General features: G+C 45.9%; 1 protein-coding gene across 2 annotated transcripts in view; it reads left to right on the top strand.

Annotated features, from left to right (window-relative positions):
• Nucleotides 1–23,285, top strand: part of MAG (myelin associated glycoprotein) — a 279,098-nt gene extending 255,813 nt beyond the window's left edge. Inside the window, exons 10-11 of one of the 2 annotated variants that reach the window (XM_063436499.1) lie at nt 19,665–19,705; nt 21,160–21,248. In XM_063436499.1, coding sequence (XP_063292569.1) covers nt 19,665–19,697 — 33 coding nt within the window. In that variant the 3' untranslated portion in view covers nt 19,698–19,705; nt 21,160–21,248. Of the gene's footprint in view, nt 1–19,664; nt 19,706–21,159 lie in introns of both variants that reach the window. The other variant, XM_063436498.1, reaches the window with a different exon arrangement.
• The last annotated feature ends 3,287 nt before the right edge of the window (nt 23,286–26,572 follow it).

The raw sequence follows: 26,572 nt of genomic DNA, 5'->3' as shown, positions 1-26,572 counted from the left end.
CTACAGTAGAAACAAATAAATAGTTACATTGGCTCTCAGGTGTAGGACACTCCCATACAGAATAAGATAATCACTCCCCTGTGCCTGGGAGATAATTGAGTCATGAAATGTATTAACTTAATTATCTCCAGACCCAGAGAATAGACATTTTAGCAATACCCTGAAGGTACCCCCCAAAACCCATGTAAACCCCACAAAAGTTACATCTCCTGATCGCCCCAATCTGAGGGACTAACATATCCAAAGATCCCCCATATCGGTTCAGAGATTCAAGATTTCAATGGAAGTCACATTTTGACCGACCGCACACGAGGCTCCTGCCCAAAAGAGTTCCATGAAATCAGGCTGTGCAGTCGGTCTCTTTCGGGAATACATAATACAGTCAAACTACGGAACGTAGGGGTTCGTGGGTTTACTCAGTCTATGTTTCTTGTTTGGGAGCTTGTTCCCACCCAACGCCACTCTTCCCATACAAATCCAGCCGAACAGGTAGATATGGAAGTCTCAGCGGTGTTCGCGCCATCGAGTGTCCGCTTATAGTTCCATGCACTCGATGACCAAACACCGCTGTATGTGTTCGCGTCTAAAGATGGCCACCACCACGTGTGTGTATACCGAACGATGACCACCCAGCCGACTGCTTAGAACCAGTGGTGTATTTAGGATTTGGGCTTTTTTTGCCACCCCCTGCAAAGTGCCGCCTAAGGCAGATGCCTTGTTTGCCTCGCGGAAGACACGTCCCTGCAGACACACACACACACACTCTCATTCACTGACAGACAGCCACACAGTGACAGACACACTGACAGCCAGACACACACACACACACACACACACAATCACTCAGACATACACACTGACAGACATACACACACACAATCACTCAGACATACATACACACTGACAGCCAGACATACACAATCACTCACATACACACTGACAGACATACACACACTGACAGCCAGACATACACACACTGACAGCCCCCTTCCTCCCCAAACATTAACCAATTACTTTTTTTCAGTTTAAATCCACCCAGCCTCCATACCTTTGGGAGTGCTGGGTGGATTTTTTTTTACCTGGGGTCCCTTCTGACAGGAAGGGAGGTAGGCGGGCGGCCAACTAAGAATCCATGCGGGCGGGCAGTGCTGGGATTGGAGCACTGAATAGTGAGCTGTCTCTGCTCAGCTCCCTCGCGCGCCGCAGAGTGATGCTGGAATATGACGTCATATTCTGGCTTCCGGCATCACTCTGGGGTGCGCGAGGGAGCTGAGCAGAGAGCTCACAAATTAGTGCTCCCTCGCTAGCGCCGCCCGCATGGATTCTTAGTTAGCCACCCGCCTGCCTGGATCCTTAGTTAGCCGCCAAGCTAACAAGGTATTTGCCTGGGCATTTGGGGGCTGTGTGTTTTGCCGCCCCCTGGAAAGTGCCGCCCAAGGCAAATGCCTTGTTTGCCTCGCGGCAAATACGTTCCTGCTTAGAACGCTTGTGGTTTTAGAAGTGTTAAAAAGGTGATAGAGGTTAATGAGTGGCACACTCCACATACGAATATGAATTAACAATAAAACGAACCCATAGGGGAATGAAGTAAAAGGGGGTTACAACCCAGGGACAGGGTGATCCGTCACATTCTCCAACTTAAGAAATTGGGTAGTTCAGTGTTTAGTCTCACAGCAAATCAATATATGGTATAGAGGACCCCTTATCTTCCAGAGCTTTCAAAATATATATATATATATTTTTTTTTTTTATCATTCTTTATTTGTCAGTTTTGCATATATTTCAAAGTTATGGGGAGGGGGTACAGAAAATAAGAGGGGGGGTGGGAATGGGGTATACCAGTGCCATCCTTTCAATTCGTACCAACGCAGGGTACGCCACAGAGAAATGCAGTACAGTGTTGTATGTTGGCAATTTGACAATGATCAGCCAACCATAGTCATCTCGGTGCTCCTGTGTTAGACCTAGGACTGCGTGTAGGTTCAACTGTGACGTCTCGGTGTGAGGACTTGTCTGGGTCAGGGGGTGGGGGGGTCCGTTTGGATCAGGTGTTCAGTTGGGGTGAGAGCGTATCGTCTCGTCTTAGTTGCAGTTTAGTCAAGATCTGTCAATTTGCTTCTGGGTGGATTTGTTCAAAGTTGGGTCTGCAGTCGTGTGTGAGTGAACACCGACTTTGGCAGTGTGTGTGTTATGGGTAACGGGGGTGGGTTGCGGAGGTCATCCAGTTATGGATCTTGTTGTCTGGTCCGTCAGACTCCTGGTGCGTGGAGGGGGGGGATGGTTTCTTTGTGTTCTATCTAATGAGTTACGGTTTAGGGCCCTTTATATTAGGTTCGTCGTTGCGTGTGTCGGTGAAGTGGTTATCCATGCGATTCCCTATGCCATGGGTATGCGTGGCTTCTGCTTGTGTTGTGGATGGCTGGGGTGGAGAGGCGAGTCCAGTTTGCTGGTGTTCACGTAGGCAAACTGGCCTCAGGGGGTTAGGGTTGAGGTTGAGGGTACAGCCTGGGGACCGCCCGGGGCACGGCTCCACCACCCCTCGACCGGGGGAGGGTAAAGGGCGTGTAGAGTTGGATGTGGGATTCGCGTTGTATCGAATGCGAAAGTCGTGTGTTGGTGGGTTAGGTGTCTGTCGTATTTTTGGTTGGTACCCTGTTGATGTGGGCAGGTTACCAGGGGATGGTCGTGTCTCCCTCTAGCCATGGGTCCCAGACTTTGTGGTAATGTTTGGGGGTGTCTCGGAGCTGAGCTGTCAATTTGTCCATTTGTGAGTTCTCAACTATCTTTCTTGTTATCATTTCTTGTGACGGGATACGGGTCGTGGCCCACAGTTCCGCTATTGCCCTGCGAGTAGCTAGCGCAATTTTGGCGATTAGCTTGTTTTCCGGTCTCGTGAATGTGTCTATGGGTTTGGACAGCAACAGGGCCCAGGGATCTGCCGGGCATGGTTTGTGTAGTAGTTTAGTGATTAATTGGGTGGTGCTGTGCCAGAGCGGTCGGAGTTTCGGGCACGTCCACCAGCAGTGTAGGAACGTCCCCGTTTCCCCGCATAGTTTCCAGCATGTGTTAGATGGTGTCTGGCGCATGGAGGCCAGGCGTTGTGGCGTGAGGTACCACCGAAATAGCATTTTATATGCTTGCTCTGCGTGTGTTACGCATATAGAGACAGAGGTCGTTGCCTCCCAGATGTCCGACCAATCTGTCGGTTCCGTCGGTGGGCCTAGGTCCTTCTCCCATGCTGCCGTGTATGGGAGAGATCGTTGTGTGGGGTGGTTGGCAATGGTCAGGTATAGGTCTGAAATTTGGCCTTTTCTATTTGGGTGGGATGTGCAGTCACGTTCAAATTTTGTGAACGGGGCTGTCCCTGCCTGCTTGGGCAAATGCTACGTAGTTGGATGTAGCGGAAATAATCGAACGTCGTTAGGGACGAGGATTCGCTAATGTCCGTGAATTGAATGGTTTCGTTACCCTGATAGAGGTGCCCTACTCTGGAGATGTCCCTTTGTTCAAACTTGGCGAAGTGTGCGGGGGTGAGTCCCGGGGGGAACAGTCTGTTTCTCCAAATCGGGGTCATCGGGGAGAGGAAAGATGATAGGTCATATTTGTCTTTCGTCTTATCCCATAGGTCTAATGCATGGGTAATCGCTGGTGCCGTCGGTGGTGGTAGGGGTCTATGTGGTCTGGGGGTCCACATGTATAGGGACGGGTGGTCCCTTCCGAAGATCAGGTGTTCTAGGTCCACCCATCTTTTCTTTCCAGGTGGTACATGCCAGTGCTGAATCTGCGCTAGGTGAGCTGCTGTGTGGTAGTGTAGGAAGTTCGATAGGCCTAGGCCACCTGTTTTCTTGGGGACATATAGTGTACTCCTGCATACCCTAGGTTTACGTCCGTTCCATATGAACGAGTCGATGTCCGACTGGAGGGTTTTAAAGTCTGGTTTGTGCAGTGGGATTGGGAGGGTTTGAAAGAGGTAGAGGAACCTGGGTAAAAGGTTCATCTTAATGGAGGTCACGCGTCCTATCCATGATATTCCTAGGGGTTTCCATTTAATCAGGTCTTCGTGTGCTTTGCGCAGTATGGGGGTGTAGTTTGTGGCGTATAGGGATGAAACTTCCGCTGATAGTTGAATTCCCAGGTAGGAGATCGCCGAATGGCAGATCCGGAGTGGGAATGTGTGGCGGATCCTTTCTAGGGTTGCAGGATCTAGTTGTATAGGGAGCAGTTCGGATTTATTTAAGTTGAGTTTATAGCCCGAGATTTCAGAGTATTCTCGTACTATGGTTAGGAAGGGCCCTAGTGAGTGTACCGGATCGGTCAGGGTCAGTAGGATATCATCGGCGTACGCCGAGATCTTGAACGTTTCATTTCTCACTGTGATCCCCTTTACTTCCGCACTGGCGCGCACCGTTTGGAGTAGGGGCTCTAAGGAGAGGGCAAACAACAGGGGTGACAAGGGGCAACCCTGGCGCGTGCCATTAGTGATGGAGAAGTGCGGGGGTGTTATGTTGGGCAGTAGGAGTGCTCCTTGAGGGGCGTGGTAGACCGCAGTTAAGAATGAAGTGAACTCTGGTGGTAGTCCTATGTATGTTAGGGTTTGATGTAAGAACGGCCACGTTAGGCGGTCAAAAGCCTTTTCGGCGTCGAGTGAAATTACTGCCGTGGGGATTCGTCTATGGTTCGCGAGCCATATAAGGTCTATGGCTCGTCGTGTGTTATCCGCCGCCTGTCTATGCGGGATAAATCCTACCTGATCTGGGTGTATGAGAGATCCTAGGTGCGGGTTCAGTCTATTCGCCATGACTTTAGTCATGAGTTTAAGATTGACGTTAAGTAGGGAGATTGGCCTGTAGTGAGAGGGTTCTAGATGGTCCTTTCCGGGTTTTGGTAAGAGGCAGATGTGTGCGCTAGTCATGTCGGGCGGGAGGGTTTCTCCCCTTAGCGTGGCGTTAAAAACTTTACATAGGTGGGGGAGTAGGAGAGGGCCAAATTCCTTATAGTATAGGGCTGAGTAGCCATCAGGGCCCGGACTCTTGTTGGGTTTAAAGGATCCGAGGGCCCGCGCCATCGCCTCCACCGTGACCTCCTGACCCACGGCGGCCTTAGCCTCCTGGGTCATAGATGGTAGGGCCGCGCGCTGTAGGAACTCGTCTATGCGGGTGTGCAGGGACTCTCCGTCGATTTGGGCTTGATGGGAGTGGTTATATAGGTTGGTATAGTAGTCTTGGAAAATGCTGCCGATTCGTGTTGGACAGTCGCTAATGTCGCCCCCTGGGGTGCGTATAGCCGAGATCTGTTTGGTAGCTATCCGTTGCTTAAGGTGGCGGGCCAGCATGGTGTCCGCTTTGTTCCCTTTCTCGTAGTATGTACGTTTTAGCCACATCAAGGCTTTAGCGGTGTCTTTCTGTGTGAGGCTTTTGAGCAGGTCCCTTATTGCTGTTAGTTTAGTTAGCATAGTGGGGTGAGGAGTCTTTTTGTGTAGGGTTTCTAGGCGGCGTAGTTCTGTCATCGCTTCAGTAATTTGCTGCTGTGTGTGTTTTTTCTTGTGGGTGGCTAAGCTAATGAGAGTACCCCTGATGACCGTTTTATGTGCGGCCCATATTATCACGGGTGTGGTGTCCGTCTGTGCGTTTAGGTCAAAATAATCTTTTAAGGCTTTGGTAGTTTGATCTTTAATTAATTTGTCATGTAGGAGGAGAGGGTTCAGCCTCCATGTCCATTGCTTGTGTATCGTCGGTAGGCTCAGGGTAATGACTATTTCCGCATGGTCCGACCACGATATGGAGCCTATTTCTGATTTGGTCACCTGGGGTATTAGGTTGGGGGTCACCAGAAAGTGGTCTATACGGGAGTACGTGCCGTGCGGGTGGGAATAGAATGTGAAGTCCCTTGTGGTTGGATGCTGTGCCCTCCATATGTCGATAAGATTTTGTGATGTCAAGAATTGGTGGAACAGAGTGTCGGTTTGTGATGGGCGGGTGCGTGTGGCTTTAGTGGATGTCCTGTCAATGGCGGGGGTGTGGACTGCGTTGCAGTCCCCCCCTAGTATGAGACGAGCATTGGAGTAGGTGTTGAGGTGTGTTGACAGTTGTTGCCAAAATGAGGCGTCTGGTATTGTGGGAGCGTAGATGGAAGAGAAAGCGTAGGCTGTGGCGCCTATCTTCCCTTGTATCGTGACATAGCGTCCTTGTGGGTCCCTGTTACACACCACGTCTGAGAGGGGGCAGTTGGCTCTCAGGATGATGGCTACACCCTTTGTTTTAGAGTCTGGTGAGGGGGCCATGTAGCTTTTCGTGTAGTACCTGTTTGTCAGGGGGAAGGCGCGGTGGGCTGTAAAGTGGGTTTCTTGTAGGAGTAGGATGTCAATATTCTGTTTGTGTGCCCGCCTTAGTATACTGTGTCTCTTGGTGGGTGAGTTCAGCCCTTTGGCGTTGATGGATACGCATAGTAAGTGCGTAGGCATCGTGTCGGTGGTGTATCTGTATGGTATGGGATGGGGGTAAGGAGCGCCGATGAATGGGGGTCGCGCACCCGAGCGGTCCCAGGCTGCGGGACTGAGAGGTGGAGGGGGTGGGGAGGGAGATAGGTGTCTGTTCCCTTGTCTATGGGAGGGATAGAGGGAGGGATAGTTGGGGAGGGAAGACTGGAGAAATCAAAGAGGCGGGGAAAGAGGTTAGAGGGTTATGGGCTGCTGGGCTTATATCGTGGCCAGCAGTAAGCGAGGGTGAGCATCTATCCGCTCGGTGGGTATTTTTACCTGCGAGGTGTGGTGTCGCCAGGGGTTGGCGGTCTCCCTAGTAGAGTCGCCAGCAGGCAGTTCTAATGCTAGTGTGTGTATCTTGGTAGGTGGTGGTCGGTCCATGTCTCCGGTGTTTCTGTCGGTTCCGTCATTTCTCACCTCTCGTGGAGGTTCGGGTGTAGTGGGTCGGTGCCGCCATGTCGTGGTAATGTATTTGTAGCGTTTAAGGGGTATCTGTCTGTCCGCTGTCTGTATCGACCAGGGTGGGCTGTCGGGCGCCGTCCATGGTATGATCTTCACGTGTACTATTAGGAAGGATGCATCACGAGAAACAAAGTAGTTAAGACATAGTAGTGATAACATTAACAGCAGCAATAATACAAACAACCTGAGTATATCAAAATCGAATGTGGTTTTGTGGTTCTCGATTCCTAAGTGTTAAGGGAGCCCTCAGGGAAGTGTAACCATGTGGAGAAAGGTGTGTGGTGGTGTCTGGTAATGAGCACTTCGAGTGTCCGTCCAGTTACAGGGCCCTATGGCCTCAGAAGTGAGGCCCGCGTCTCTTCTTGTGTCTCAGCGCCTGTCGGACTACGTGTAGTCTGGGTGGTGTCCTTGGGGTTCCTAGGTGCTCGTGTGCGTGGGAGTGTATTGGCGCTGATGCCCAGGGTCAACTAGGCGTGTGTGCCTTCCCTGTCTAGTGACTCCGATGCCCCCCTTTTCTAGCAAAGAGGACTGTAGTGTACATCGTCTGTGTATGCGTAGATCAATATCTATCAAGGTGTGCATCTTTAGTGGGGCTACCTGTCCCCAGTGCTAAGCGGTATGGTCTTCACATGTACTACGAGGGAGGATGTATCACGAGAAATAAAGAAGTTAACACATAGCATTGATGACATTAATAACAGCAATAATACAAACAACATGAGTATTATCAGAATCAGATGTGTTGTCATGGTTCTCGATACCTAAGTGTTGAAGGAGCCCTCAGGAGGGTGTAACCATGGGGAGAAAGGTGTGCGGTGGTGTCCAGTGGTAAGCACTTCGAGTGATCGATTGGTTACTGGGCTCCTTGGCCTCATAAGTGAGGCTCGTGCCTCTCTTTGCATCTCAGTGCCTGTCGGGCTATATGCAGGCCGAGTGGTGTCCCTGGGGTTTTTAGGTGCCCGTGCGCACGGGTGTGCATTGGTACTGATGCCCAGGGTCAGCTAGGCGTGTGTGTATTCCCTGTCTAGTGACTCCAATGCCCCCCATTTCTAGCAAAGAGGACTGTAGTGTACATCGCCTGTTTATGTGTAGACTAATGCCTATCGAGATGTGCATCGGCAGTGGGGCTACCTGCCCCCAGTGCTAAGTGATGTGGGCCCGTACCAACGGCCTCTGGTGGGGTCGGTGAGAAGTGTCATGCTTTGAGTGACGGGTCACCTTTTTTTTTTTTTTTTTTTGTTGGTGTGTGTGTAGCTATTGAGGGTAGCGTTGTGAGGTGTCCCTACGGTAGGAATCACCGTTGTATGTGGGGGGTCTAGGGAAAGCCCATAGGGATGAGTTCGGCTACCTGAGTAGTGTGCGGCATACTAAGTAATGCTACATATGGAAATAGAAAACAAGATATACAGGGTTGTCACATATTTTAGAGGGTAATGCATGAGTGATCCGGGTAAAGTTATGTCTTATCTGGTTCTCGTCGGTGGATTTTCAGAAAGTTGTCAGTCTTCTGGTGCGTGAGTCCATGGTCTTAGCGGTCTTGACAGCGTGACTTCAGATGTGTTGGCGGCAGGGCTTGGGTTAGGTGTGTTGTGAAAGTGACAGTTCATCTAGTGGAGCCGCTTTCTTCTGGTTGTGGTTAGTTGGCAGGTGGGGAGTGAGGTCCACTGGGAGTTGGGGCCCCATTCGGGTGCGGTGGTGGGCCTCTGGGTGTTGGTCTCCCAATGGGTCTTCTGTCGGTCTGTTCGGCAGAGAAGTCGATGGCAGGTAGGCCCAGGCGTTCAGCAAATTCCGTCGCTTCAGAGAGATTATGCAGGGTGAGCACTCGGTTGTTTTGTCTCACTTGCAACTTAAAGGGATGCCCCCAGGTGTACCTGATGTGTCGTCTGGCCAGCTCCAGGGTGAGAGGTCTCAATTACCTCCTTTTGCGCAGCGTGCTTGGGGCTAGGTCAAAATATGTATTTTTTTAAATACCATTTGCTTCAATCTTGGAAATATTTTGAATTCCACTATATAATTTAGCTCCAGGATTTATTCCAAGTAAACCATTTTTCTTTTGATGCAATAATTCCAAAAATATTTTGCAAGATCTACTAAGATGTCTGGCTGAGTATCCCTAAATTGTTTGACATAGTGAACATTGGAAATTGTGTCCATCAGTAATAAAATGTACAATCTGCTTTGTCTTTTGAAAAGCTTCTTATCTGTTGGCATCTGATCCTAATCTTAGGTCGGGATCCGAAACAAATATGACTCTTCTATTTCAGGTTTCTATAGGCTGGAGCCACCAATTCATTTCCAATCTTAGGGTATTACATTGGAATGTTAATCTTTGCCTCAGATGCTTGATTTGTTAGATGTTGAATGGCTCGGTAATAAAAGAGATCTGGAAAAATGGCCTGCATAGATATCAAAAGAAGCCTGATGGTGCTTTCTAGATGTTCTATCATTAAAAATTCTTGCAGAGGCATCTGTCATTATTTTTATTTTTTTCAAGCGTCATATTGATCATGACTTCTAAGAGTCTCCTAGGTGCCCTTGAAACTTATTTTTTCCCACTTGATTAGAAAACCTAATTTTGAAAAAAGGTTGTTTGTCCATTGAATGGGCATGTTAAGGGTCTTGATTTCTAGAGAGAATTAGGATATTCTCTAAACTAATAAGATGAATTCCTCAGCTCTGTAAGAATGCCACGTTTGGATGGTTTCATTCATTTTGTAAACCACCAATGGGCTGATGAAAGACCAAGAAAGTTCTTAGATTATATTTGTACAGAAACAGTCAAACACGTGTCCTTTAGTTATATCATTGTAAGCCAGTTGTTGTTTTTAGCAAATCTCAAAGTCAATGAATTCCTTCCATTTTGAAGTATTGATTGCGAACTTGGGCGTTCATAAATTTGAAGTTGATGACTAGTCTCAATTGATCTCTTTTGAACCATAATTATGTTTCTCATGTAACCAGGTGTTTTCATAGGTATTTCCTGGATTGCTTTAACACTTGACAAGTGAGTTTACATGCCACAGTGAAGGCAGAGTTTATAAAAATAATAATGGTTTGAATTGCTGTTATTTGTGGTATGCAGCATGCAGCATGCAGGGCGGACAGAAAGAGATAAGAGCTGAAGGAAAAAGATAAAGGTAGGAACATTCCAGTAGGTAAACACTTTAGGGAGTGCAATAATGTGTTTTTTATTTTCATTTAATCTGGTTTTCAGGCTATAAAAAACAAACAACAAAAAACACAACGTTGTGGTTGTATCATTTGGAGATTGTTCAGAGAGAAGTGTTTTGGATTTATAATTAGAAACAAGATGCCTTAAGAGCTGGACTTTAATTTTGATCTTTTTTTTATACAGATCTCTTGATTTAGAGAGAAATTCACAAATAAGTGCCAAATAACACAACAATTATTTGATATAAGAGGTAACTTCAGATTCATGATTAAGTGACCAGTGCACTACGTTAAAGGGATTCTATAGGCATCAAAGCAGTTTTAGCTTAATGCAATGGTTTTGGTGTATATATCATGCCTCTGAACACTCACTGAGCAATTATCTGTCATTTAGGAGTTACATCAATTTTGTTTCTGTTCATACAGTCCTAGCCACACCACCCCTGACTGTAACTCACACAGCCTGCATTGGAAAATGGCTCATTTACAATTAGATGTTAACTTGTTTTAGAAGTTTTTATCTCCTGCTCTGTAAATTGAACTTTAAACACACACACACGAGGCACCTGCAGACACTAGAACACTATTAATGAAGCATAAGATAAGAAATTTGAAATTAAACAGACTGTGCAAAAGTGGAAAGCATTAGATCTCACTTTACAGGAAGTGTTTAGGAAGGCTGTGTCAGTCACATGCAGGGAGGAGTGACAAGGGCTATTTAAACAGTAATTTAACTGATAAATGGCACAGAACTGAGCGTGAGAGTACAGGAGCATGAAAACTGCTTCTGTGACGGAGCTCCTGTACTCCGACCGAGTACTTCCACCCTATCTGCTTCCTAGCCATTGGGGAGGAAGCTTAAGCCAGCGGCAGTGTGTATTCCAGGGAGCTGAAGGTGTCGTCCTTCCTCCTCAGCTGCAGTGTGTATCCCAGGGAGCTGAGGGTGCTGTTCTTCCTCCCCAGCGGCAATGGGTATCCCAGGGAGCTGAAGGTGTCGTCCTTCCTCCCCAGCGACAGTGTGTATCCCAGGGAGCTGAAGGTGTCGTCCTCCCTCCCCAGTGGCTGAAAGTGTTCCAGGGAGAGGAATCGGCGAACACCCCTCCCCAGCGGCTGCTTAGTTTACAGAGGGGAGATCCTATTCTCCCAGATGAGGCAGCTGAGGCAGGCGGTCTCGGCCCCCAGCAGCAGGACGAAATATTGAAAGGGGAGACAGTTGGTCCCCCCCTCAACCGGCAGAGAGAGTGTCAGGGAGAGGAGCTTGTCATTCCCTCTCCCCAGCAGCAGAAAGTGGGTAAAGGAGATGAACTCGTTACCCCCTCTCCCCAGTGGCAGCCTAGCCCACCAAGGGGAGATGATAAGCCCCACACCCGTGCAGATGGGTGGTCTCTGCACATGCCTCACGGGGGCTAGGGACGGTCGGTCCTGTCCCCCGGCAGCAGGGAGGTTCATCCCAGGGGGAGACAGCCTGTCGTGCTGTCCAACAGCAGTACCGGGTCCAGAGTGAGGAGCCTCCTACAACATTTCCTCAACTAGGCTCCAACCAGGCTACTCCCATGGTAGCGCTGGCAGCGGGGCAGAGTACCGCTGGTCTCTGCCCACTCAGCAACCCAACGATCCGGAGCGACAGTAACCCCCAGAGCCGAGGTGGAGTTCCTGGACATGGACAAGCTACCCACTACCCCATGTGCAGTAACTCTTTCTTGTGGGTGGGCTGTACTGCTGATTGTGTTCTGTGGGCGGGTTGCTGGACTAACCAGGGCACTGACCGACAGGAGGTCAGATACCCTGTTAGTCTGGTTGGAAAAGGGGAGAAATGTGGCGAAACCGACCTCGCCATGTGTCCTTGGAGGGGGCTGCTTGCCCGCCTCTTGCCTTTAGACTATGGCCCCTGTTCTTTTTCCCTGCAGAAAGGCTGGTTTGTGCCTTTCTGTAGACTGTTAAAGCCATGCTACCCCAGATAGATATGCCATGGAGCCCAGCCGTATACTGAAAGACTGTATGAAAGACTTTGGATCCATGGCGATTGAACTGTATGTATGTGATCTGAGCACCATCCGGTAATAATGTGCGCTCAGATCTAAGCTATCTGGGGATAGGTAGAATGTCTGTATTTTATGTAATAAATGTAACCTTGTGTATTTTATTGTATTTTACTGTCTTTTTACTGCAATGTGCTTAATGGAGTTTTGCCTCTGTCCTTGGAGATAATTGGATTACTTCTCAATTATCTCCAGGATCGAAGACTCTGTGGAACTGGTTTTGGGCGTTTATGTGAATGTGATGCATACTTTCAAAGTATGAATATTTTGTAAAAAACTATTCCTCTGCCTGTGATAGAGGGGAGGATTTTGTGTGGGAGTATCTGTGTGTATTGTATGGATTGATTAGTTGTTCTGTAAAACCCTGTGGGCTGTACTATGTTTGTGGATTGGGAATAAAAGAGACTGTATGTGCCAGTACAGCCAGTTCCTGCTTAACCCTCAAAGTGAAGTGTTGTCTCATTATTAGGGGAGGATTTATTGTATGCTGTTCCAGTTTGACTGCTAGGAGTGTAAACCTATTCGCATGGTTTTTCCTATTCGGCTGTATACAGCATTCATATGCTTGAGATAATTTATATGTTTCTCCGGTTCGGTGATTGTGGTGTCTGCCAGAGTGCTTGGAGTCCTCAGGAAACGCTAGGAGCATCCTTTAACGGAGGTACCCAATCGGGGTGCCCGTCGATCCGTTACAGAGGAGGAGGAAGACCAACCACAACAGGCATCCCAAGGTCACCTATCTAGTACCCGTGGTGTTGTACGTGGCCGGGGGGGAAGAACATACCTTCAGAGAGATCACTGAGGACGAGGAACAGGACATGAGTAGCTCGGCATCCAACCTTGTGCAAATGGGGTCTTTCATGCTGTCGTGCCTGTTGAGGGACCCTCGTATAAAAAGGCTGAAGGAGAACGACCTGTACTGGGTGTCCACGCTACTAGACCCCAGGTATAAGCAGAAAGTGCCTGAAATGTTACCGAATTACGGCAAGTCTGAAAGGATGCAGCAGTTCCAAAATCAATTAAAAAGTATGCTTTACACAGCGTATAAGGGTGATGCCACAGCACAACGGGAATCTAACAGGGGAAGAGGTGAAAGTAATCCTCCTCCTCCCACGACCATGCCGGCAAGGACAGGACGCTTTACAGACGTGTTGTTGATGGAGGACATGCAGAACTTTTTAAGTCCTACAAATCGCCACAGCCCTTCGGGATCCACCCTCAGAGAACGACTCGACCGACAGGTAGCAGACTACCTCGCCTTAACTTCAGATATCGACACTCTGAGGAGCGATGAACCCCTTGACTACTGGGTGTGCAGGCTTGACCTGTGGCCTGAGCTATCCCAATTTGCGATAGAACTTCTGGCCTGCCCCGCTTCAAGTGTCCTGTCAGAAAGGACCTTCAGTGCAGCAGGAGGTATTGTCACTGAGAAGAGAAGTCGCATAGGTCAAAAAAGTCTAGATTACCTCACCTTTATTAAGATGAATGAGGGATGGATCCCGAAGTGACTGACAGTGGGCGATACATTCGACTAAAAAAGGCCTGATGAGGGGGACAACTTAACACACCACTCCTATCTGGTGGCACATTAGATTGCACGCGCAGTGCCCCAAATTTGAAGTAGGAGGACCGACCAAGCATCTTTTTTTATCTCCCGCTTCCTAAAATCGATGCCTTATATACATGTCCCCTGATAGGGGACGTAACAGGGATTAAACTGATAAGAATAGTACTACTTAACACACTACTCCTATCTGGTGGCACATTAGATTGCACGCGCAGTGCCCCAAATTTGAAGTAGGAGGACCGACCAAGCATCTTTTTCCATCTCCTGCTTCCTGGGTGGAGGAAGAGAGACCTTCAATGACATCAGTGAGGACAAGGATCGGGACATGGCTAGCTTGGTATCCAACCTTGTGCAAATGGGGAGTTTGCGGTTGTGCAAATGGACTGTTTGCAGTTGTTTGCGGTGCGTTAAACGGGGAGTTTGGTCTGTCACTGTGACCCTTACACTACCTGATCGATACAACATCATACCTGATGTTTTAAAGCACGTTATTCCAAACAATTTAGGATGCTAGGTGATTTATGCCCTTTATGGATTAAAACCAGACTCTGCATCAACTATGTAATTTTCCATGGGAGCTTTGCCATGGATCCCCCTCCGGCATGCCACAGTCCAGGTGTTAGTCCCCTTGAAAGAACTTTTCCATCACTATTGTGGCCAGAAAGAGTCCCTGTGGGTTTTAAAATTCGCCTGCCCATTGAAGTCTATGGCGGTTCGCCAGGTTCGCCCGTTCGCGAACATTTGCGGAAGTTCGCGTTCGCCGAAAATTTGATGTTCGCGACATCACTACTACTCAGCACCCAGCATCCGCTTCAATCCCGCTCAGTACCCAATACTCGCTTTAATCCCACTCAGTACCCAACACTCACTACAACCCCTCTCAGCACCTATCACCCACTTCAACCTCACTCAGCACCCAGCATCCGCTTCAATCCCACTCAGTACCCAACACTCGCTTCAATCCCACTCAGCACCCGCTTCAACCCAGCTTTTATGGAAGTCATAGTTTTTTCCGACCGCAGGCTTGGTCCCATAGCCGAAAATAGTTCCATAGAATCGCGGCTAAGTCCACCCTGAAGTCTATTCGCGGTTTTGGTCCATGCGAACAAGATGGCCGCCACCTCGTGGTCGGCCATAGGAATTGCTGCCACACAGACGAACACTTAGATCAAAAAAAGGTGCAGATTGCAACAATGTATCAATTAAACTTAACAAGCTCCAGAGTGGTCTATGGTTCGTGAGGCTGTTCGGTAAACTAACCATATAATCCCAATTGCACGAACAGAGTCTTTTTAACCCCTTAAGGACCAAACTTCTGGAATAAAAGGGAATCATGACATATCACACATGTCATGTGTCCTTAAGGGGTTAAAGGATTTTAGCCAGATCTATTGCAGGGGCCATAGTCCTGGGGCAAGAGGCTGGCGAGCAGGCCCCACTCAACTTAAATCCCACTGAGCACCCAACACTCGCTTTAACCCCCCCTCAGCACCCAACACCCGCTTTAATCCCACCCAGCACCCGCTTACAACCTCACTCAACACCAAACACTCGCTTCAATCAAACTGAGCACCCATCACCCGCTTCAATCCCACTCAGCACCCACTTCAAGCCCACTCAGCACCCAAATTAAACCCACTCAGCACCCAGTACCCGATTCAATCCCACCTAGCACCCAACACTCGCTTCAACCCCACTCAGCAAATGATTTAATCCCACTCAGCCCCCAGCACCAGCTTCAACAAAGCACCTGATTTAATCCCACTCAGCACCCAACACCTGCTTCAATCCCACTTCGCACTCGCTTCAATTCCACTCAGCACACAGCACCCGCTTCAACCCAGCACCCGATTTATTCCTACTCAGCACCCAATACTTGCTTCAACCCCACTTAGCACCTAGCACCCGCTTCAACCTCACTCAGCACCCAGCACCCAATTCAATCCCACTCAGCACCCAACACTTGCTTCAATCCCACCCAGCACCCACATCAACCTCATTTAGCACCCACTTCAACCCAGCACCCAATTAAATCTCTCTAAACACCAAACACTCGCTTCAATCCCACTCAGCACTCAACACCCACTTTAACTGTGGCGAGGACTACTTGTCAACCTTTTGCCCTGTGACTATGGCCCCTTTAATTTGTTTTGGCTGAGAGACCCTATTTGTGGCTAATGGGACTTTAGACAATGATTCTTCGAACTCCCGAACAGTCGAGCTGGCCACCATTCGACATTCGAACATGTGGTGGTGGCCATCTTGTTTGCATAAACTAAAACCACGAATAGACTTTAGGGGGACTTAGCCGCGAATGCCCTGTAACTATTTTCGGCATGAAAACCTTGCGGTTCCCGGTCTGTACTCCAGCGGCACTTAGGCGCGAAACTATGGAACTGCTTGGGCATGAAATCCTGGGTTCACCTGGGCAAAAACATGACTTCCATAACATTTCTGAACCACTTATCTCATCTGGGTGATTTTTGGATATGTTGTTCACCCAGATCAGAGCTATCAGGGGATATGTTGTGTTTTGGGGTACTTATGGTATTTTATAAAAATGTGTGTTTTTTTCTGCCTGGGGATAATTAAGTTAAAGCATTATCTGCCTTATTTGTATCACAGGCAGAAGGGAGGTATTGTTTACTGTATATGGGAGTGTCGTTCATTGTTACATTGTTTTTATTGGTTTTTACAGTTTGTAATGCGGTGCTCCATCAGGTCCAGGAGGTGTGCCTCTGGCCTGAGGAATTGTATTTAAAGCCAGCTTGTACCATTAAACCTTCAGTTCTACTTCACCCTCAATCTAGAGTCTTGTCTCTTATTGGGGGGAATTGCTATATTACTACAAGGGATTGATATGATCATCATACTCCCTTGGATAATCACTAGCTCTTGTAAGAGCTGTTCCTGCTACACTCTGAAGGAAGAGGTTCACCCACTGGAACCTGGAGCCTTGTCGCAGGTCCAGGGTGGGTAAAAGACGGCAAGACCCAACCAAGCTGCGGCGGTTCGTGGGGTCTGCAGTACTTATGGTGTCTGGAGAAGTGCTTGGAGCCCTCGGTAAGCACTAGGAGCATCAGTCAGCGGAGGTAAAGGAAGCTCCGTTACATCAACCTCACTTAGTACCCAACACTCACTTCAATCTCACTCAGCACCCAACACTCGCTTCAACCCTCCTCAGCACCTAGCACCCGCTTCAACCTCACTCAGCACCCAGCACCCGCTTCAACCCAGCACCTAGCACCTAGCACCCGCTTCAGCCTCACTCAGCACCCAGCACCCGCTTCAACCCAGCACCTAGCACCTAGCACCCGCTTCAATCCCACTCAGCACCCAACACTCACTTCAACCCCCCTCAGCAACTAGCACCCGCTTCAACCTCACTCAGCACCCAGCACCCGATTCAATCCCACTCAGTACCCAACACTCGCTTCAATCCCACTCAGCACCCAACACCCAATTTAATCCCACACAGCACCCAACACTTGATTCAATCCCACTCAGCACCCAACACCCGCTTCAATTCCACTCAGCACCTGCTTTAGCCCCACTCAGCACTCAAATTAAACCCACCCAGCACCCGATTCAATCCCACCCAGCACCCAACACTCGCTTTAATTATCTCCGAGCACAGAAAAAAAAAACAATTTTATGAAACCCCAAAAAGTACCTTAACCCCTTAAGGACACATGACATGTGTGACATGTCATGATTCCCTTTTATTCCAGAAGTTTGGTCCTTAAGGGGTTAAAAACACATAAAACCCCCTGAAACCCCCGATCTGGGTGAACAGCATATCCAAAAATCACCCAGAGCGGTTCAGGGGTTCAGGAATTTCCTGGAAGTCATAGTTTTGACCGACCATGCACCAGGGAAATCAGTGCTAAAAGTCGGTCAAGTTCCGTAGTCTTTCACAGGTTTCCTGCAGGGCCCATAGTCTGTGGGCAGGAGACTGGCAAGCAGGTACCTCCAAGTACAAGTGGTGAGGTTACTTTTGACACAATTTACTTTTTGTTATTCTATCTCTCACTGTTAAAAAAATACACCTACCATTAAAATTACAGACTGACAATTTCTTTGTCAGTTGTCAAAAATCAGCAGGGGATCAAATACTTTCCCCCATCACTGTATATACATATTATATGGTATATTAGATGTTAAATAACGAAGAACCTGGTAAGAGGGTGTAATGGGACTTTTTCTCCTCTTAATTGCATGGGCAGATTACATATTGTGTACTTACCTTGCTGACTTTCAGGGCCAGATTTTACATTAGGCCGAGTAGAATCCTGCTGATAGGCACCTGTCCAGGGGGTGAAGGGAGGGTTTATGTAGTGGGCCTGCCGACAACCCGACCCATTGTCCTTGTAACGGATCACCTGGCACCCCAACTAGGTACCTCAATTGAAGGATGCTCCTAGCGCTTACAGAGGGCTCCAAGCACGCCAACCGACACCATAACCACTGTAGACTCCTTCAGAGAGCAAGACAGGAACAAGCTCTTAAAAGAGCTTAGTAGTGATTAGCTAAGGGAGTATGCAGAACATAGCAATCCCTTGTAGTGATATAGCAATTCCCCCAATAAGAGACAGGACTCTAGATTGAGGGTGAATTTATGTGAATGTGATGTATACTTTTAGAGTTATGAATATTGTATAAAACTGTGTATTTTCCTGCCTGTGATAATTACATTAGACCATTGTGTTCAGTAATTATATCACAGGCAGAGGGGAGGATTTTGTGTGGGAGTGTCTGAGTGTATTGTACGTATTGATTGGTTGTTCTGCAAAACCCTGTGGGCAGTACTATGTGTGTAAAATGTGCATAAAAGCAGAGTGTTTGATTAAAAGCTTGAGTTCTACTTCACCCTCAATCTGGAGTGCTGTCTCTTATTGGGGGAATCTGCTACAAGGGATTGCTATGCTCTGCATACTCTCTTGCTATATTCACTGCTAAGCTCTTGTAAAAGCTTGTTCCTGTTTTGCTCTCTGAAGGAGTCCACGGTGGTTATGGTGTCGACTGGAGTGCTTGGATCCCTCAGGAAGCGCTAGGAGCATCCTGCAACGGAGGTACCCAATCGGGGTGCCCGTCGATCCGTTACAGTCCTTGCTCAGACGCATCTTGTCCCTGGAAGGGAATCCGCTATAACCCAGAGAGACCCATTTCCCACCCAGTAACTGGACGACAAGCAGTCCTGGGGGTACAAGAACAACTTTATTAGCCACACTTGGCTTTATACTTTCCCCATGCAAGGGGTGGATCACACACAACGACAATGTCCCCTCCCAGGGCCCTCCCTTTAGCCGCAGCAAATTGGCTGGGGTCTTGCCGTCCCTTCTCACCGTGGACCAAACTCCCGGATCCAGCTCCTAGTGAGAAGACTTCCCCTCCAAGAGAGTATCGCAGGTATAGCAGTGTAGCTCTTACAAGAGCTAGTGATTATAGCAATCCAGAACAATTTCAGAAGCAGGGATTATGGCTATAAGATAGAACTTAGAGAGTTCGGGAGTTCGAAGTGCCGCTTTGGGAATTTGGAGTCTTCCTTTTACAAGTCCCAACAGGCACAAATAGTGTTTTTAAACAAAGTCTATTACAGGGGCCATAGTCACAGGGCAGGAGGCTGGCAAACAGGCCCCTCCAAGAACCAGTGGCGAGGTTACTTTTGCAACAACATAGAATAACAGATCACCTAATGATCCCCTCCAGGATTCTGGGACAGGCATTATCCGCTCCAATATCTGAATAGTGTTCACATAGAATAACAGATCACCTAATGATCCCCTCCAGGATTCTGGGACACACATTATCCGCTCCAATATCTGAATAGTGTTCACATAGAATAACAGATCACCTAGTGATCAGAGGATGAGTTTATCCCCTCAATAACTCTATGGTGTAATGCTGGGAACCCCCATTGTTAGTGACTGTCTTCCTTCTTTAATAGTCAGGAGAGATCTGCTCACTGGAGAGGAAGTGATCTGCCACGTATGTATCAAGCTCTTTGTGTCTTTTGATTTTAAATAAATCCTTTGTATGCTGGAATAATAACCAGATTTGGGAACATGACAAGAGTGGTTGAGGAGACTTCATTTTATTTTCTATTTACAATAAATTGAGTTGAGATCCTTATTTATGTTAAGATTTAGTTCAGAATAAACATAAAATAGCTGGGTGAATGAATCTGTGAAATTTGGTTATCATTGATCCCCCAGGTATATGTATATATATATAAACATTTAATGATAGCAATGATCAGGGTAAGATTGGATAACATTAGTTGTTTTTTTTCCTGATGATTTCAAGAAAATAATAAATCTTCTGCTAACTTCAGAGAAATATTTGTTTCCTGAATTATTAAAGCCCATTGGCTGAAATTTCACTAATTAGTAATCGGACCCCCATCTGTTTGGGAAAGTTACATCATTAGATTCACATTTTAACCCCCAACCAACTTTCCCCTTAACCTCGCAAACATAAAAAAATTGTTATTAGTAGTTTCTCGATTCACAAGTTACTCTGTCACGTTCCCAATTCTGAATGTCTCCAGCCATCTTGCAATGTATGTCGCTATCTTGTTAAAGGTTTGTAATGCTGCTGTAGTTCTGTGGTCTCTCTGTAAATGTCTTGTGGCACGTGGTTGTAGTTAAATAGTCTGGCTTTTTTTCTGCATGTTTCACTGTTTTTGTAGCTCCATAATGGTACTTTGGTTTAATCATGTCTATGAGTGTGCTCTGATATTTGTGCTTATAACACATTAAACAAACTGAGAGTTTTTGCAAAGAGCAAGGGACAGGTATGTCTGGTTGAAGTTACTCTGTGAAGCCACTAGCTTTTCTGAAGAGGTGGGTTTTGGGGAACCTTTTAAATGATTGAAGAATAGGGGAGAGTTTAATGGCAGTAGGAAGACTGTTTCAAAGATAAGGAGCCACCAGCAAGTTAGCAGTATGGGTTCGAGCTTGTTAAACATTCATTGATTCAGCTCTGATTTTAGGGAATCAAACTCTTTACTAGCTGGTCATGACGCTACTTTTGAGCCTATATGGGTTAATTGAAAACATTTGAAGAAAATAGCAAAATATACAAAAAAAAAAAGCAAAACCTGATTAATTTTTCTGCTGAAATGAAAAAGTATTTATTGCTGATTACTATTAAACGAGTATAATATACACAATTATACTCTTATCGACATAGTCTCTCTACTTATTGCAAAAACATATGTACACATAGACACATAGAATGTCCCTCATTAATCTTATTGCTTTGACAGCAGTCATGGAGTAGATATAGAGAATTCTAGCATCAGCAGATTGATCTCAAGGAAAGGTTACCTTGGGTTTATAGTCAGATTGGCCAACTTCCTTCTTCACGTTCTCATTCTCAAGCATGGCTTCCTAATTAACTCTGTCTTCTCTAACCTCAGATTTTATTTTGTTTTCTAGAACCAGTTTCTCAGCATTTCAGAACGAATCCTACTTAGGAGACACCAACCTTCATCTGTGGACAGTGACTATGCAAACATTGACTTTACAAAGAAGAATGTAAAAGATAGCTACACCTCCACCGAAGAACTTACTGAATATGCCGAAATCCGGGTCAAATGACGGGCCCTTATCTAACAGCACAAATGTCTCTGTTACCCACCTTTTGGCAACACCACAACATAGATGGCAGGGTTAGGCTAAATCAAGTTATCTGATTCTCCCAGCTGTTAGAATGACCTAGAGGCACTGTAACATTTTGCAAAGAAAGCACATAACAGAAATTATGTCTCCAACTTGATAAACTCCATTAACCACCTGTAACAATGTTACCACCTTGGGTCCATGAACATTCCATGCCAGTCTCATCCAATGTAATTGCACAAAATCCATATATAACTAAAAATGATGAAGGAAAACTGGATATTAAGAACAAATAAGAGCATGGAGCCAAGGTGGAAGCAATGTGTTACAGAGCTAAATTTGAAACGTAATGTATTGCATTGTTTATCTCTGTTGGGTGACAGATGTGGTCTTATGGTCATAACAACCATCAGTTGCTTAAGGTGTGAGATTTAACACTTTCTGAGGCACTTGCTATGAATTATTGATTCATTTCAAGATGGTAAATAATTGTGCTGTTAGTCAATGAACCTCAATCCTGATATGTTCCACTGTAGCCAAGACAGTCAATTTATGCTTCTCCCCTGCAATGGAAGATCATTTTAAATGATGTCTGAGCTACGATGTGTCTGCTCTCATACTTCAGTTGCTGGAAATTAATGATGGGGACTGGAGATATATTTGGTCCTACATGCTGGGAATTGTAGCTCATTCTTTAAAATATATTTATTTTCATTTTCCAGGTTACTCTTTAGTCTGCAAAGAGAGGTAAAGTCTTAAAGTGGTGGATCTTAATCCAGTTCTGTAAAAAAAAATAAAGAAACCTCTCTGGGTCAGTGTTATATAATATTCCGAATATAACTTATGTTGGAATTCACTAAATTTTTAGACTGCTGGATCTGAGTTGAGAACCACTTCCTTAAAGGGAAATAGTTTAAGTATGGAGTTATCAGTGTGATGCTTGACTTCTGCTCTGCCTGAAAGTGAATTGCATGCACTTACATGTACGCAGAAAGAATTCTAGAAGGCCTAACAAGATGTCTGACAATTAACATATATTCAGGGTGCTCCAATCACAAGAAAATGACTTTCTAACAGATGTTACTTTATAGCAAATGTTCTAAATTATTGTCTCTTAAACTAACGGCCTAGGATCAGGTCCCATCTATATCAGTAACTTTATGAGAACAGGATTCGGTAATCCCTAATTCCTGGAACGTTGCTGGACCTTAAAGACTCTTTAGAGGACTCTGGCACTAAATCAAAGTTTAGAAATTTGTAACTAACTCTACGGTCTTTAGTTCCAGCATTGGCCACCACCTGTTTGATAAATTTGATACATTTGGTCAAGCTAACAAAATGAGTAAATTTGGAATTAAAATGTAATTATAGGATATTGAATATGACAGCAGTAGTTAAAGTAAATTAATGATGTGATGAAATATTGCTATGCTGCTTATTGGTACCTGTGTGAAGGTCCTGGATCTCCTCTTTAAGATGGCAAATATTCATAGCCACGCCTCCAACTATCCTGGTTTGACCTGGTATTCTGAGATTCCCATCTTAATGTTTGGTCTGCAGGGTTGTTTTCATTAAACTGGACTTGTGGATATTATGGGACACAATCTGACTTGAAGAATTTTTAAAATTCAGGGGTTTTAACCTAAAATGTCAATGCTCTCGCAAATCTCCAAAAATATCTTGACATGAAATAAAACCATACGATTGTCAGACTTCTAGTAAAAAAAAGTCTATGTCACACTTACAGTGGGTAGATTATGAATGTCTGTGCACATTTAAAAGCAATGCCTTGACCTATGTCTCCAGGAGATATAGTCATATCTCACATCATAGAGTTCAGGCAAGTCTCCACCATCCAAGACCAGTTCCACCAACAACTAGGGACACTGACCTCTGCACACTCCCACACTAGGTGTCAGTTCTGGCATCACATGACAATTTATTTCCTGGAGAGACACATTGTGACAAATATTCTACAAAATTAGCTTCTGTTTGGGTAAACATAGAGAATTGTTGCAAATTTTAGACTAAAATTGAAGAGTTTTGAAAAGCCTTCAACATTTTTTTTTCCAGGTTTTTACTTACACGTTCTAAGCAGTGATTACACTCTTGAATACAGATTTCTGAACAGAGACTTTGTATCAATGCTTACTTAAGTCCATGCTTCTTGAGTTTCTGAAATGTGATTGCAGTGTCATATTTACATATGACACATTACATGCCTCGCCCTCTATCATGTATTTTCTTTTAAAATAAGTGTCTTTGACTAAAACACCAATGTGTAATTGGCAGCTTCTCTCCTGGAATGGACCCTAGAGGTCCCCATTGATGATACAATTCTCACCACCTTCTCTGAGCAGAGACTAAGGGCTCCCCTATTTCATACTGAAAAATATCTTGTGGTCAAAGGAATTATAAGAATTTAAAAGCAACCGCAGCAGAGTCTTCCATTACAGGGTCCTCCACACATGACGTCTTAGGACCCTGTCCCAAAACACAGGGCGAATTCTATCCTTTGCATCCAGGACTTACATTTGTGCTGGATGCTTAAATCTTAAAAAGGCATCTCGCGTATTTACTGAGTCCCACTGGACTGCTGTCAATAGTGATCAATACAAACTTCAATAGGAAGACTCTTCGAGTCTAGCAAAAGGAATAAAACTGTGTTGTCCAAAATAAATAAATAAATAATTAATTTATGTAGAAAATATAAAAATACAAAGCCAGGAATAGCCCTTCAATGAGACCTTCAACACCTCACGCTGCATATTGATATATTAATACTCCCGTCTCCATCTCTGGGGATAAAGACTTTCAGGTTTTCTTCCTGTGATCCAGGTGAGAAGTCAGGTTGATTGATTCTCAGAGTTGGAATGTTTAAGACCCTCGAGAGGTAATCCCAGTGCTCTCTGAATGTACGTTTGCCTTGGTTTATCAGCATGCGGAGTGTGAATGCTTGTTCTTTCTCTTCCCCTGTTTTTTCTGGTTTATGCACCCAAACCTCGTCAGTAGACTAGCGTCCCTACTGGATTAACTAGATATGGATACAGAGCCAAACAGGAAACCCCCTTATTATTTTTCTGTTAAGATCCAACATGTGGTATTTTTATTATAAGCATGAAATGAGAAGAAAACATTTTGTGATGACTTTTCGCAGAACGGCTTCATTCTTCTGTGCTCCTCGCCAGATCCATAGTGGCACTAAAAGATATTTAGCAACAGATATTATATCCTTGACTGAGCAAAATAAAATGTACAAAGAATTCCAGGCCAGAATTAGTCATATTTTGTTTGTTCTCATAACAAATAAACCTCAATAAAATTTCAATGCCAAAACGTTAACATATAAATCAAATGACGAGAGATGATTTGCAAATACGGAAATGAGGAGCACATGGGGTCTCTTGCAATTTGAATTCATCCACAGATATATTGTAGGGCCCATTTTATTAACTGAATTTCCACTTCAACAAATGCTGCTTTTTGACCTGCAATTGAGAAATTGCAGTGAATAGCAACTGGACAATCTCTTCTTACAATACGCAATGAGTGCTTGTGTATTTATTTACACCCATAAAATGATATATATTTATATAGAATTCCTTCAATGTTATTAGAATTAGTAATTAATGACAAAAAAAGCCTTGGAGAATAATTACACTTACCCCTTAAGGACCAAACTTCTGGAATAAAAGGGAATCATGACATGTCACACACGTCATGTGTCCTTAAGGGGTTAAAAAACACTCCATAGGGGCGGGGCCGGACCGCCATGCTGAGTGGAAGCATGGAGAAAGAGCTCCTGCAAACTGCTCAAGTTTTTGGCCCTAAAGACCAGCAAAACGCTTGTTAAAAGCCAGAAACTTAAACACCAGTGAAAGAGGCAACCCTGGTCCCGAGGAGAGGCTTGCCACGAGGTTCTAGTCCCTCGGTGGGGCGATCCCAGCCGAATGTGATGGAGACCGCCCGGGCGGTGAGAGGGGTGGACGGCCGCCGCCCAGCTATCCTGCCCACCAGCGGTTTAGCTGAAACGCAAGGCTAGGCGGGTCTGGCCCTGTTTCCCCCCCCTATGGACCGGCGGGGGTGATCCCGGTCCCCACCCTGTGACCCAGTGAAGTGCCACAACACCAGCGAGAGTCCGCTCCCAAGATGGCGGAGACCACATGGCACCTCCGAAGAGAGGGCCGCCGGACGCACCCTCCTCTCCTGCTCCCATACAGGCGGAACGATGACCGCACCAAAGAGGGCTCCGGCGAATAAGCACTTACCTCACACAAACTGGAGAGGAGCAGCATAACAACCCGACACACCAGAGCATAATGAACCCGAAGAGGGAACACGTTACAAGGCCTCGGACCAACCTGGCACACAGCCCAGTTCCCCGTTGAGAGCCTGAAACGGAAGATTGGCCCACCCACAGCCACTAAACCCGGAACTCACTACAGGCCCAAGTCTGGTGCTCGGCTGGAATACCATTGATCCAGGAATGGAGCTGCGACCCCCCTTTCAGGTCACCCAATGGGACTATAAGCACAGAGGCAGCCATTAAGCATGTTACCACACTACAGCATACCACACTGCACACTAAGGGGTCATCCTGAATGCTGCCATAGACTCTTACCTGACTGTCGCTGGGTAAACATAGGGTGGCTATTTTAAGCATGTTTTAAGCATTTTTAAGCATATTAAGCGTTGAAGCACAATCTTTACTTTTGACACTGCTTTTCTGTTTTAAGCCTATGTACCTATCAAGCACTAAAAGCTCATTTACTCTAATGTACATCAACAAGTAACCCACATACATTACTATAAGCTTATGCATACCCATCTATGTTATTCAAATGCCTAACCAAGCATGTTCATCCTAACTACACGAGTTTGTTTCTTTCATGTCATTTAAAAAAAAAAAAATGTGCCGTTTACACTGCCACGTATTTGTAACACCAAGAAAATGCCTGCAGTTGCTGTTGTGGCTCTGCATGATTATTGTTATTTGATGCACAAATAAAATAAAGAATTAAAAAAAAAAAAAAAAAAAAAAAAAAAACACTCCATAAAAAGAATACATATAACTTTGTATATATCACTATGTTGCAGATAAACCTCCAAATAAACAGGCATGCAATTATTGTTTCACCTTTTCTTTGGGGATTAATGAAAGCCTAGTTTACACTTATTGCAGATCTATTATCTCTCCTTCTTGTCCAGCGCTTACATACATTATCCGATC

The sequence above is a fragment of the Pelobates fuscus genome, chromosome 11 (assembly GCF_036172605.1).
Source record: "Pelobates fuscus isolate aPelFus1 chromosome 11, aPelFus1.pri, whole genome shotgun sequence".
NCBI lineage: Eukaryota > Metazoa > Chordata > Amphibia > Anura > Pelobatidae > Pelobates > Pelobates fuscus.
The sequence above is the reverse complement of the archived record's forward strand: the minus strand, read 5'-3'. Positions and strand labels throughout refer to the sequence as shown.